This window comes from Chelonoidis abingdonii, chromosome 1, assembly GCF_003597395.2.
Source record: "Chelonoidis abingdonii isolate Lonesome George chromosome 1, CheloAbing_2.0, whole genome shotgun sequence".
Classification (NCBI taxonomy): domain Eukaryota; kingdom Metazoa; phylum Chordata; order Testudines; family Testudinidae; genus Chelonoidis; species Chelonoidis abingdonii.
In genome coordinates this window covers 167,390,116-167,404,380 of record NC_133769.1, presented here as the reverse complement: position 1 = coordinate 167,404,380, position 14,265 = coordinate 167,390,116, and the positions used below count along the sequence as shown (strand labels likewise).

Here is a 14,265-nt window from a genome sequence, read left to right as displayed (position 1 = left end):
AATATGAGCTACAAGTATTAATGCATGTGAAACTTTAGGGGGATTAGTATATCTTGGACACAGTTAGAAATTTTTGATTATTAACCTGTGTGGTTTTGGTGATGTGGAATGGTGAGTGGAAGCTTGTGTCAAGGATTAAGAAAACGTGGGTGTAGTCACACGGCACAATAACATTTTAAAATCTGAAACCATTTCTCTTACACTGGAGCATCAAAATCTAACATTTTTAATTACAAAACTGGCATTCCTTTAAACTTTCCCTATTTGAGTTAAAAGGCATTTTAAAAGCTTAGCCTAAAGAAGGCATGGGATAATGGTTTCAAGCATGTTTTCTGTATCTAACAGGTATTCATTTCACATTTTAGATGTAATGTGTGTGGCAAAGAATTTTACGAGAAAGCTTTGTATAGAAGACATGTAAAGAAAGCCACTCATGGGAAGAAAGGGAGAGCAAAGCAAAATCTGGAACGTGTGTGTGAGCACTGTGGAAGAAGATTCACCCAACTGCGAGAATACAGACGACACATGAATAATCATGAGGGTACACAGAAAATAAGTGATTGTGTCTTTTCTGTAAAATACTAGTATTTTAACAATAATATGTTTAGGGTGTCCATGAGTGGGGAGCCACAGGGAAGTTGTTACGGATCATTAAGTCAACAGAAAGTAGGTTTACACTCATTCTGTTGTTTAACATGTTTCTAGAGACTTCCAAAAGTAGATATTAGAATCCTTCTGAAACCTTATAGCACTGGTCATGCAAATAGACACAAAAGGTGTATTTTCAGTACTCTGTGAAGGGTTTTAATAAAAACACATTTTTCAGGAGTTTCTGAGAGACTTGGTTAAAGTTTTTTGTGTGGGGCAAGGAATTAATATTGTGTAAAAATCATAAAAATATTCAACTTCTAAATAAGTGTACCTCTCAAGAAAAAACAAAAAAAAAAGCCAAGAGTGTAAGTGTTTGAAACCAACCACTCTCAAATTCTTAAAAATATTGTTTCCTTTTTTTAGACTGAAATTTGTCAGTTCATTAGTTTACAGTGGAAACTAAAACCTTTAAGCATTTTGGGGACAATATGAACAGAACGGTTGTAATTAAAAAGTTTCCAACATATGCATAAGCATTTCATAAGGAAACTCAGCAAATGACTTGGAATAATGGAATAGTCTGACTATGTACTTCTTCACACAGTTTGTTATATTGTGGCAAAAATCACTTTTTCTAAACATCTTACCCATAAACGACTGTTAAGTCTAAAATCTCATTCATTGCTGGGGTAGAAATTTAAGTGTTTACATTAAAAAAAGAAGCACCTATAACGTCCCATAATTTTCTGCTGTAAATCTGTAGCAGCAGTAATATAGGAAGTCAGCGCTGAGATTGTTTTTCTTTTGTATGTCAGTGGAAATAGTATTTACACACACACACACACACACACACATACACACACGTGTATATATAATATAATATTATACATAATAATTTTGATACACACTGTCTGGAGGAAGAAATAATTTGTGGCCAATATCAAACTAGGGATTTCAGGCTCAGTGGAAGATGGACACACAACTTTGCAGAAATTAACAAAAATCAGTGGAGTAGGATTTGGTTTAGCAAGGTGCCAGGCAGTACCTTTGGAGGAGAGATGGTACCAAACAGAAGGGCAGAATAGGAGACATGGGTGTAACAGTGAGACTCTGTGCCTCAGGCACTCCTAAGGCCATACACACAATATGGAGATACGCTCCATATAAGTGCCTATGTAAAGTTTCAGGGCTTTTTCTGTGCCTGCACAGATCCCCATTAACTGTCTGTTGCATCTCTATGAATGGAGATTGTAGCCTTTCCTTACCTTTGATACCTCTCTACTAGTAACCCAACCTGTTACTCCTACCTCACAGATTTAAATGAAAATGTATAGTCAGACAAAATATGGTTTTAAGAAACAGAAGCACCATAAACACGGAGAGAAGCTTTAAAACCTAATCTCCTGGTGGCATTTCAGAATGATATATAATGGAATGGAATGAAATAAAAAGAACCTTTAACTATATCATAAAATATTTTCTGAAATCAAATAACTTGTTTAGGAGATGGTTTGTTGGAGATGTTCAAAAGCAGACTAGAAGTAAGATCCTTTTAAGGGAAAATTCTGTCCAGCAATGGAATAGTTTAGATGGGCCACAAGGTTTTTGTCAGCCTCTCCTCTTCTGACGTTCTGTAACTTACAGGCAAAGCACAATTTAGTAATGATTGTGTTGTAACTCTTGACCTCTATATATGAGGTTCAGCTATACTTCTAGGATGAGATTTCCTAACCCACTCAGCATTGGCCTTCAAAGAACAAGGCCATGCTGAGTACTTGTGAAACTAGCCCCTGTAATATATTATTCATTTGTATTACAGTAGGACCCAAAGGCCCCAGTGCACTACAAACGTATAGTAGGAGGCTCTTTCCTCCAAGAGCTCAATCTGGATTAACATATCTGATATAGTTGTGTATCCTTCCCTCTAGCAGACTCTTGCTCTGGGCTGAGGGGTTTTGCAGCGCTCTTCAAATAGTATATAATGCACTCAAAATTTGTAAATAAGATTTTCTCTCTGATATGTGACTAGCAATTGTACCTCATGGTTATCTATGAGAACAGTGGTTTTCAACCTTTTTTCATTGGCGGACGCCTGAAAAATTTCAGGTGGAGACACGGACCCCTTTGGAAATCTTGGACATAGTCTAAGGGGTCTGTAGCTCCATCTGAAATTTTTCAGGCGTCCGCCAATGAAAAAAGAGGTTGAAAACGATTATTCTGTGGTAACAACAACCTTTCGCTGACTCCTTAGACATAGTCTCTGGACCCCCAGAGGTCCGTGGACCACAGGTTGAAAACCACTGTATTACAACATTGTCTTTTGTGCCTGGAATTTGTCATTCTCGTTTACACAGATTTACATAAACTAATAATCTTCCTTCTTTTGTTTTGGTGATCAGGTGTTAAGCCTTTTGAATGTCTGACTTGCGGAGTAGCCTGGGCTGATGCACGTTCCTTGAAACGTCATGTGAGGACACATACTGGAGAACGACCATATGTCTGTCCAGTATGCAATGAAGCTTACATAGATGCCCGGACGCTACGGAAGCATATGACCAAGTTCCACAGGGATTATGTACCTTGCAAAATTATGCTGGAAAAGGACACCCTTCAGTTTCATAACCAGGGGACGCAGGTGGAACATGCCATCAGTATTTTAACAGCAGACATGCAAGAACAAGAAACCGAGATTAGCATTGGCAGTGAGGAGATTGAGACTGTGGTAGTGGCAGGAGAAACAATTGAAGCTGTTGCAGCTACTGAGGAATGTACATCAGTATCCACTCTTTCTGACCAAAGCATCATGCAAGTGGTGAATTACGTATTGGCACAACAGCAAGGACAGAAAATAGCTGAAGTTACACAAGCCATTGAAACTGTGAAAGTAGAAGTGGCCCACATTTCAGAAACAGAGTGAACACCATCCCTAACAGAGAGCAAGAAGAGTGCAGTATTGTCCTGTAACAAGCTAAGTATTAACTGTATTTGAGGCTTACAGTAATACTGACTTTCAGATACTGAATTTCCTATATTGAGTTTCTTGGGTGCAGAATGATATTGCACAATGCACTGATTAAAAAAAAAAAAAAAGGTAAAAATGCAGATACTTCATTACTGAGCAAGTTTGGAAGACCGATTTCTGCATCAGTCATAATCAATTAGTACAGAAAGCTCTAAAAATAAAATATTTCCTGTGTAATGGCAGTAAGTATCATGTTGTAAATTTTTTTATGAACTTTTACAAAGAAGCTGTGCTAGAATTGTACAGCTGTTTCCGTAGAATTTTGCCTTTGTTTTAATATGTATTTCATCAGGGTCAGTGAATGAAGTTTAAGTGATGGGTTCTGTCCTCTTTTCTTTTACTCCCCAAATCAGGGGATGTTGGACTGCTGTGGAGTGTGTGTTGCCTTGTGAGGGGCTGGAAACCTGTGGTATGGGGTCTTTTGCCTTTAGGTAGATGTGCTAATTGTGTATAAATCTACAAAGTGTGCTTCAGACATTTTGCAAAATTAGCTTAAACTCCTCAGGACTGTGTGGCAGGTCAGTACACTTAAGGATTCTGCAAACCATTGTAAAATGACTTGCATAAACATATAACTGTAACCAAATTTACTCAGTGAGGTCCATTGGAATCTGGGGAAAAAAACTCTGTCACTGGCGAGCAGTTACTTCCATAAGTACAATGGGATCAATAGGGCTACTCAAATAAGTAACTACAATTCAGTGTGAATAAGAGGTTTAGTCTGGCCCGATATGTGCAACCCTGTTTAATTTATTTTGCTAATCGTTCAGTTGTGTAAACAAAGCTTTACACTGCTTCGTTGTACTTACCCAAGGTAGGAGAACTAATGATGGATGTAGAACTCTTCTAATTTTATATTAAATTTGTGGAAATTTCCACATGAAAAAAGTGTAATTGGGTGCAGTTCTTTGGGAATGGGACACTGTAGAAATCATCTGGTTTTCCACCTACTGTATCATGGAGAATTGTTATTGAGAAGCGGGGATCGTGGGAGTTGTTAATTCCAAAATGGGACAGACAGCAGCATTAGGATAGAATAATATGAATGTCATAATATCATGTTAAAAACTAAATTTGTGACAAATATGCTGGAAATCTCCAAAGGCTTATTACACCACAGCTACATGAAAACACATGTAAGGCAGGCTGTTAACCCTGTTACATCTCCTCATCTTTGTGGAAGAACTTAGTGTCTCTGTAGGTTAATGTGTTAAAATAAAATGAAGTGGAAATATTTGTTCTAATATTAAAGAAATCCTATGCAATGAAGTTGCTAGTATCTTTCTCGGTGAATATATAATTCCCCTGGCTTTTGCTGGAAGCAGAAGCCTTGTCTCTGTCTCTCCCAGCCCTGCCAATCTCTCATACTTGATAAAATCATTGTATCATGGCCATACTGTTGTCTGTATTGAGGGACCTGCCAATCCACTTTCATGTGTATTAAAGCAACATGTATGTTTGGCATATTTGAAATTCATTATCTTTCAGTAAGATACAGCTCCAGACTGAAGGCAACAGACCTATGGCAATGAATGAGAGAGACAGTGTCATCCAATCCTATACACACAACAGGCGAAAAATGAACGACTTAAGCACGTACGTACATGAGGATAGCTGAGACCACCTTTGAATTAGTATCCTTGTATTAGTTTCAGCCTGTGTGGTGACATAATCTACCCTCATTCTGTAATACGCATACTGAGAGTGTTTAGTTCAGGGACTAAAACAGAAGTGTAGATGTAGTTTAGAGTTCATGTTCTGAAATGATATAGCATAAAAGCTTGTACTGCAAAAGTATTCAACGGGGTAAGACCACTGGTCCCTGCTAGATAAACTTAACAAATTTGGTAATATTACAATTTTCTTCTGCAGCCTGTGAAACTGGCTTGCCTTACACATTAACAAAATATGTGGCAAAATCCCTGACAAGGTGTCTAACTCATCTGAATTAACATTTCGGTAATGTTCCATCACTTAGCTGAAATATCTCAATTTAATAGGGTGTAAAACAGACCACTTTGTGTATTTTGCATGCATGTAGATAAGCTGTTGAAAATCTTACTTTTAAAAAAGCAGTAACTAATGTAATTACATTGAGTTACTGCCTTGGGTCTGAACTGAGCTGTAGGTTACTGTATTCCAAAGATCAAAATGTCTTCTGTGAGAACTAAACATGATGGTGATTTGATATTATTCACACACACCCTGTAACTCTTATAATTGTGCTAGTCTCGAAATATTGCAATGCAGTAAAATTGCACAAAACATACACTTGAAAAAAATAGTGCTAGTTGTATTTTCGTGAACACTTGTATACCCAAAAACATTATGGATAAGCACTCAGGAAGGATCAGTCCATCATAATATAAACTAAAAACAGCGGTAAGTGTAACAGTTCTTACAGCCATTATAATGTGAAAAGATTTTAATAGATTGTTAGGTAAATTTCCAGATTTTCTGAGTACTAGTAATTTATGCTTAAGTATATATTGATAAAGTTGTGAGGAAACATGTTCAGGATAACTATTTGTAAATATTGTTGAGAACTTCAATTGTATATTCAGTGTACTACCTTACAACACAATACTTGTTAGCATCTTAATTAATCCTTGGACACTTTTATTTGTCCATTCCTCTGGAGACAAAGGAGTCTTGAATTTAAAAGAAAAAAAGTATAATGCCTTCTGTAGGAATGAAAATATTTGTTTTAATTGGCTTTATGACCTGCCACTCAATAAAATTACAGAAAAGTTGTTACATAAAAAATCAAGCCAGGAATATGAAAGTTAAAGGCTATGGCACCTCTTCCTTAATACGTACAGTTGTGCCTTAATTTTTTTCAGAATGGCATACAGTAAGTAGGGGAGTATCATTTAGCCTTGCTGTTCCTGGATTTGTGAGGTTGCCTTTATTTATTTTTTTTAAATATACCTCTTAAATTACTAGTTTGAGAGGTTACTACACTAGCACAATTTATGTGAAATCAGGCATAAACATGAGCATTTGATTGTTGAAGCTAGATTTTTTGTTTATAAAAACTCATGAGAAACTCAGTCTATTTCTGAAGTATTCCTACTAAATTCCTGGACACTGAATTAAAACGTCTTTGGTTTGTACATTCTGCTGTTTTGGTTGGTGTTAGATGTATAAAGTTCTGGTTATTTCTGTCATTAAATAAACTGATCTTTGCCATTAATTATTTCTAAGCAACTTTCTTTTCAGAGAAGCTCACTCCAGAATTATACTTTTTGTGGTATGTGGCCACAGAATTCATGTTTAGTTGCAAACTACTGAAGGGACTCAATTACCGGACTGCAGTGAACAATTCACGTTTTACAATTCTGGATGGCCAGATTAACTCCTTCCTAGAGAGTTAGATGTGAAGAACATTCATCATAGCAATTTCTCATGCGTCTGCTTTAGTCTCATGAGACCTTGAGGTCACTGGCTTTTTACTATGATGTGGTGGTCCCTTTCAAATGAAGGGTGAGGGCAGTAAGGGGACTGCTTTATGCTCAAGACCTTTGCATATTTTACTTAATTCCAGGCTTTCTGCTATATAATTTATGAGGCAGGACCACAGCCTGCTCTCTCTCCCAGTTGATTTCCCGGTTTGTTATGTATGTTGATACGCATTCAGGGTGTGGGTAATTTTTGTTTTGACCAGTAACTGAAATTGTAGAAGTTGTCTGGTTAAAAGCTGGAAGTTTCCACAGTTAGTAACTTGTCCCCCAGAAAAGATGCAATAATGGCAGTGAATTTTGCTATCCAGCAAGCACTCAAGGGCTTTGGTTCTGAAGCAGAGAGGAGCAATCTGTTAGGCAGCAGCTGATTACTTCTGATTTGGAATGTGCTTGTGGTGGAGGAGTGTGAATGGAGGTTTGAATCTTTTGTTCCATGTCCTGTTAATCTTTGACCCCAATTAGCTGCACCCTCCCTCTCACCCTGATATGCCAATATGTCCAACAATAGTGAACAGTCATGTCATATTTTGTTAAAATGATCAGTGAGGAACTAGTTAAGATTGACACTTCAGTTATCACCTACAGAGCAAACAGCTGATTGAGATCCCACTTCCCTGTTGCACTGTTTGTCTGCCTGAGCCTGCAGAAAACATTGCTGCATCAGTTTATGTGCAATTCATATTGGTTTTCTTTGCACTCAGTCGCTATAGACTTGCATTCTTTTATGGTTTCTCTATTAATAAAGGTTTATATTGCAGTAGCATTTAGAGATCAAGGTGTAGTTTGTTCGTTGAGTAGCAGAACACTGAGTTACAGCTTAGTCAATATAACTTGCTAGTTTTAGAATTACCTTAACATGAGGAGGCCAGTAGCCTTTTCATACAACTGTTTGCACAACAGCAGTTGAAAGAACATCTACAGTGGGATTTGATGACACATGGATATTAAATGCATTCATGTTTAGACTTGTACTGCACAAAGCAAGGTACAGACTTTTTGCACATGAAACAGCCCCTTTGTTCCCCTATTTAGCTGTATCCCCTCCTAAACAAACCCACCCAAAATAAATTTAAAAATTGTGGAACTGACATGTTTACCCCATTACATTGTTCACTCTGCTTGTGTATTTTATGCCTTCTCTCCTCCCGGGTCTGTCTTGTCTATTTAACAATATTGTCACATTGTGAGAAGAATCACTGGAATGACTTACTAAGGATCATGGTGACTTCTCCATCACTAACCATTTTTAAATAAAATCGGATGTTTTTCTAAAAGATACTCTAGGACTTATTTATGGGGATCTCTAGAGCCTGAGTTATACAGGAGGTCAGATTAGATGACCAAGTGGTCCCTTGGACTATATGAAATTATGAATTGTTTTCTTGTACTGATGTCTCCTGTCTTAGACTGTCAGCTTTTTGAGGCAGGGACTGTCTTTCTGTGATGTATTCAGCACCTAGCACAATGGCATCCAGGTCAATGAGTGGGGCTCCTAGCTGCTACAGAAATACAAATAATCCAGCCTTATCTTCCTTATGATATTGGTATCCAGGGATAGGACAGGAAGAAATACCTAGAGAAGTATGTGAGATCAGGAAAAGGGTGAAGGATCCTGGGCAGGTGCCTGCTTTGGGGCAGAACAGAGTAGGCATGTGGTGGTATCAAGCTAATCATGGGGTAACTATCTGCAGAATTTAGGTATGAGAATGGAGTTCTTAACTCACAGTTGACTAACTACTGTCTGCTGAAGAAATCAGCTTGATGAGGGATTCTCAACCTGGGTGTCCTTCTAGGAAGCTAAGACAATCCAGGCCAAATTTGAGTAAAAGGGACATTGCAAGTTGGCACTATTGTAGAAGAGTGGATCCAACTTTTTTTTTAAAAAGCAACCTTAAGTGAGGCATAATTCAAAAAAAGTTGAGAACCTCTGTGTTAGATAATCTTGTTCCTAGTAGGTGAAGGGCCATGGGAATTGCACCAAGAAGATGACACCATTTTAACAGTTTGATTCCTTCCTGCTTTGCCTCTTGATAGAATATAGCGCAGCGCTGTTTTTTGTGAGGACCTGGACTGTGGCTCCTTCCACAAGTCCAAAGGAATGAAATAAGCCGTGTGGATAAGGTACTGGAAATGTCCTTGGGGGATTCCCCCCTCAGAAGCCATTCATCCAATTGCAGGTAAATACGTATTCCTTACCATCTCAGGTGGGCAGCCGCTACTGCCAGGCACTTTGTGAGTACTCTCGGCAGGACTGTAGACAAGCTGAAAGGGTACTCTGTATGGATAGTTGTTGTAGCTCACTGTAAACGTGTGCTGAAGATTGAGAGCTGCAAATCAATGCTAAACCTTGAAAGAATTGAGAGAGGCTAGTGTTGCTCATCAATTTGAATTGGTCCATAAACTTTAGGTATCTCAAGTCCAGTAGACTCATTTTCCTTTTTCTCTTTGGGATATAAGGAATCAGCAAGCATAGGAACCCCTCCCTCAAGTCCTGAAGTGGTAAAACTGTGGTTTTTAATAGACATAAGAAATCCACTTCTTCCCTCAGTTGTTTCATGAGATGGATCTGTGAAGACAGACAGTGAAGTGGGTAGGGAGCAAGAACTGGACTTGTATAGAGCAGGCTCTGGCAATAAATCTCCATTGCCCATTGTTCTGAGGTAATCCTAGCCCGTGCCTGCAAAAAAAATGGGATTAGGAGAAGGATGGTGGGATTGGCACCCATCTATTGACTCGAATGTCAAACCTTGTGATGGTAGAGAGGGATGGGGTTCCCTTGCAGAAGCAGCGAGACTTCTTAGATGAGTAATTAACAGGTGTCTTCTGCTGATAGGAGGAAGTTCTGTCAGAAATAGCCCTGGTATCTAAATGGTTTTCTCCTCCTGGGAAGTGTATCAATACCCATTGCCCCTACTCTTGCCTATACTCCTTAGGTTATATAATAGTTCATCTGTGCACGAGTACCATAGGTCTGGCCCTTGGAAGGGTGATCTTCATTGGTTGTTCAATTGAACAGATGTAATAAAGCTGCCCTCATGGTGATGGATGTGGCTATTGAATAGACAGCTGTATCAGAGGTTTCCAAGGACAGCTCAGAGGGAAGTTCTAGCTGCTAACTCATCCTGCCAAAATGATGACTTTCAGGCCAACCCTCACTTCCTCTGGAAGCTTGTCAATGAATAGGGATATTCTATCCAAGCACTGTCACATTTAGTAAATACGGCTTGATAGCTGCACATAGCCAACTATAGACACCTAGAAATAGGCCTTTATGCCTAAGAGGTCAAGGATCTTTGTCTTTTGAGTAGCTTTAGGCTGTCCTGTTCATTTGGAAATCCTTTTTGAGAGTTAGTATCTGTTAGTGTTGGAGACCAAGGCTGGGAGACTGGAATGTAGAATGTTCAATTTTATGTGCATTCTCTTCTACAACCAATAATCTAATGTCCACCTTTCCTTGTAATTCCTGAAAGGAGTCTACTAGCAGGAAGTTGTTGTGGAGAGGATGAAGAATAAATCCTTAGTAGTTAACTGGAAAGAGGTTAAGAAGAAGGTCCTGTGGCCTATAACATCCTTTTTATCCCTTCCATTCAGGGAAGAGGCTCAGTGGTAGAAGTTGCTCTTAGAGCAGAGTTGGTAGGTGCCCATCTCAGTGCAGTACTGTGATTCAGGGCCAAACTCAGTCTGAAGATTGAGGACAGCTGCCTGAAGGGGTAATAGACCTGTTCTCAATACTAATGACAAGAACCTTGATCAGAGTCTTATTTACAGAGTTGCTAAAAGAGCAGGATCTCTTCAAGAGACACCCTGCTGCATGAAATGGACATTTCTGAATCTGACATACCCCTCATGGATTGCTCTAAGAGGTAGAGCTTTAGCCAAGTGCCTCTGCAGTACCAGACAAAGCAGTGGGATGCACCCCTATCTTTGGGGTGACTGTTCCTATTATTTTAGCTAGTGGTTCCATGAAAGAGCTCAATTTTTCACATTTAGCCTGAGTGAAGATCAGTTGTTACATCCAGCATGCTCTACTAACTAATCAGTTTCCTTCTAATACATTTTCACACCAGAAGACTGCTTATCTGCTATATTTAAACAAACAGGTTTCTTACTTAATGTGAAACAAGGGGTTTAACTGCCTCCTCCTTGACCCTCTTCTAGAGTGAGGTTGCTTCAGACAAAGCTGCCATGGAGATTATACAAAGACTCAAGCTACAGTAGGAGGATAAAGTCTATACTAACAAATCTGTATGTGCCAAGTTAGTGTAAATGTCAGTTTTCTTTAGGATATGAAAATAAGAGATTTTACTAAAGTAAGAGAAGCTATTAGGCAAAACAGATGGAATTCAACTGGGCCTCTGTTGTCTCCAATAGTATCAAATTGTGAAGGGTTGTCAAAGTAAACTATCTCCATTAAAATCTACAAGCTGATGGCAGCTTTTTCTTGCTTTAAATTTTTTTAGTTAACCTTGCAAAGTCTGACCCTCCAAGCTCTATCCCCTTTCTCTAACAATTTTTGAACACCATCTGATCAATTCTAAAACTTCAATAAATGGTCTAGGCATCAGTGACCATAACCCTATTGATTCTGGAGGACAACTGCACCCTCAAAAGCTGGACATGGGGGACACATGTAGCTGCTGTCCTCTGTTGATGGCACCTATTAACACCTTGCCCTATTACATGTTGATACCTTACCTCAAAGAAGAAAAAACTGCTTTCTCTGCTGGGAGTTGAGAAGAGAGGTTGCTTCCATCCATCCTTCCACATCAAAGCCTGCTCCAGGTGGGGGAAGATAGGGCACTTTTCACCCACTTTTCACCGTAGGGCTCAGGTGGAGAAAGATAGTTGATGGGGGTGGGGGAGGAGAGAATAAGCCTGATCAGGACAACAGAGAAAGCTGCTGCAGGGGAAAGGAGCCTGTAGGAAGAATAGGGCATGGGGAAAGAGAAACCTTTGCCATGAAGGAGAGGATGAGGGGATGTTTCTACAGGTGGTGGTGGGAGAAAAGAGGGATGCAAGAAAATCCTGGTGTGCACAATAAGCTCTACCTACAGAAGCTATTAAGTATATACCAACTTTAACTTCTTTTGAAGTTTACCTCAGTGCCAACATATACTCTGGCCCAAAGACTGAACCTAAACCCTCTAAGTTTGAGTCATGCCTATTACGAAACACCTTCCAGTAGCTGACAAACACAAGCAACAGCCTTTCTGGTTATGCATAAGGCTCAAGCAAGTCCAGGTAGGAATCCGAGCTATGTAGACCAAGAGATTTGAGGGGAGGGCTGAACAGAAATACAGGAAGCTGGGAATTGTTTGAGGAAGCAGAAGGAAGCCTAGAGACAGGCAGAAGAACTTCCATGATGCTGGGTAAAAGCTTTTGGGTAAAGTAATAGCTGGAAAGAGGCTTGCAACCATGAGCAAAGAAAGTGTCTCTTCATGTTCAGGGAAACAGGATTTTATATACATTCTTTGTAGACAAATAGTATTGCACCAGAGTAACAGCACCATCAATTTCTCCTAACAGACAATGCACAAGACCCCAGATACTGACGAACCACTCAGGTCAAAAGGGGTAACATCAAGAAGGTAGCAGTTCTATGCACATTTCCATTGCTTAACAGGGGAGTTGTTCTAGACAAGTGTAACCATGCATCAAATCTATTAAAAGCATAAAGTAGGTGGTACAATTTAAGTGTCCCGTTGTTTCTCCACTGCAAACAAGAGTTTGTCACTAACTTCAATGAAGGCTAAGAGGCAAAAGTAATTTAGAAGCATCACTTTTTTTTAAGTCCTTACATTCAGCCTTCAATGAGTTTTATAAAACAATTTTTGCTATGAAAAAAAGTATACTTTTTATGTTACATTTATAACAAAGCTTTTCAAGAAAATAAGACGTATTCAATTGCATAAGACTTCAAATGAAAACACTACAGAATACAAAAAATTTAGAACTTAACTCAGGAGTCTAATCGGTCAGTGCTTTTCTAACCTACAAAGCTGCACTTTCCTCTCCACCAACTGTACTCAACTCCTTTGGAAAGGAGTTAAAAGGGAAGAGTAGTTAAGGTGGATTCTGTTCATGAATATTCAATAATAGACAAGTTTTACAATCAATTGCAAACATGAAGAATAACTTTACTAGCAGACACTATCAGGTAGTTTAGGCTTCCAAAAACAGCAGTATTTTTTTTAAAGACAAATGTTCTCAATTTTTGAAATTAGTGAAAATAGCTTAATGGAATTTTAGACAGCCCTCACCATGTTTGAAATCCTAACAGAGCACTGTACTAGTATATGAAATCCTGAAAATGAAGACGACCAATTACTGTCATTGCTCAAACTAGGTGCAAAAAATTTAACAGCCTGGTGAAAAGTTTTGTTTTTTTTTTTGTTTGTTTTTTTTAAGAACTGTTAGTCAGAAATATTAGTAGTGCAGGTAACAAAAATATGTTTTAAGCCTGATAGTGTCCTTTGAAGCCACAACATATTTTAGCATCTAGAGGAGTACTTAAAAATGTCAAAATACAAAGTGCATCTTACTGCTGATAAGCACAAAAATTAAGTTTCTGAATTTTTGGGGTGGCTTTTATTCCTTTTAGGCATAATAAAGGAAGACATTTAAACTAAATATTATGATTAAATAAATTACATATTTTCATCTTTTTGGTGGTGGCTTTTCTATATTGATATCTTAATATTTTCTTATTCATTTAATTCACAAGGAAATGCTAACAAGCACTACTTGTACTACTGACTAAGAGCACGCTGTAGTGAATGTTCCTTAGAGACTGTATCTAATATACAGCTAAGACCCCTTCCTTAGGATGATCTAGACCACAGATAGACTATTACACACTTTGCATAAAGTTTCAAAGGAAGATTAGAGCTAAAGCTACCACAGCACTCAGAGCAACACAATTCTTAGTTTGTGAAGAACAAAAAGTGACCAGGGGGGAGGAAAAATATTCAGGTTGTTAAGATTTCTACTCTGTATAAATTTATGTTCAGATTAATAGCCTAACAACACTTCTAACACAAGGCACTGCTCCCTCTCTGTTAAGACTGATCTTAGGATCCAAATGTTTCATCTAATATAAAGAGGGAGCTAGAAGCCAGGGTGCAGTAGCATTCAACATTAACCTGATTAAAGAGACAGTAACCTTTTTTTGTCCACCTTGTTGTATGA

At 38.5% G+C, this 14,265-nt stretch overlaps 1 protein-coding gene across 2 annotated transcripts in view; it reads left to right on the top strand.

Moving 5' to 3' along the window:
* The window catches only part of ZBTB11 (zinc finger and BTB domain containing 11), a 40,191-nt gene extending 33,382 nt beyond the window's left edge, over positions 1–6,809 (top strand). Inside the window, exons 10-11 of one of the 2 annotated variants that reach the window (XM_032804490.2) lie at positions 366–541; positions 2,991–6,809. In XM_032804490.2, coding sequence (XP_032660381.1) covers positions 366–541; positions 2,991–3,508 — 694 coding nt within the window. In that variant the 3' untranslated portion in view covers positions 3,509–6,809. Of the gene's footprint in view, positions 1–365; positions 542–2,990 lie in introns of those variants that run through there. The other variant, XM_032804491.2, reaches the window with a different exon arrangement.
* Positions 6,810–14,265: the final 7,456 nt, after the last annotated feature.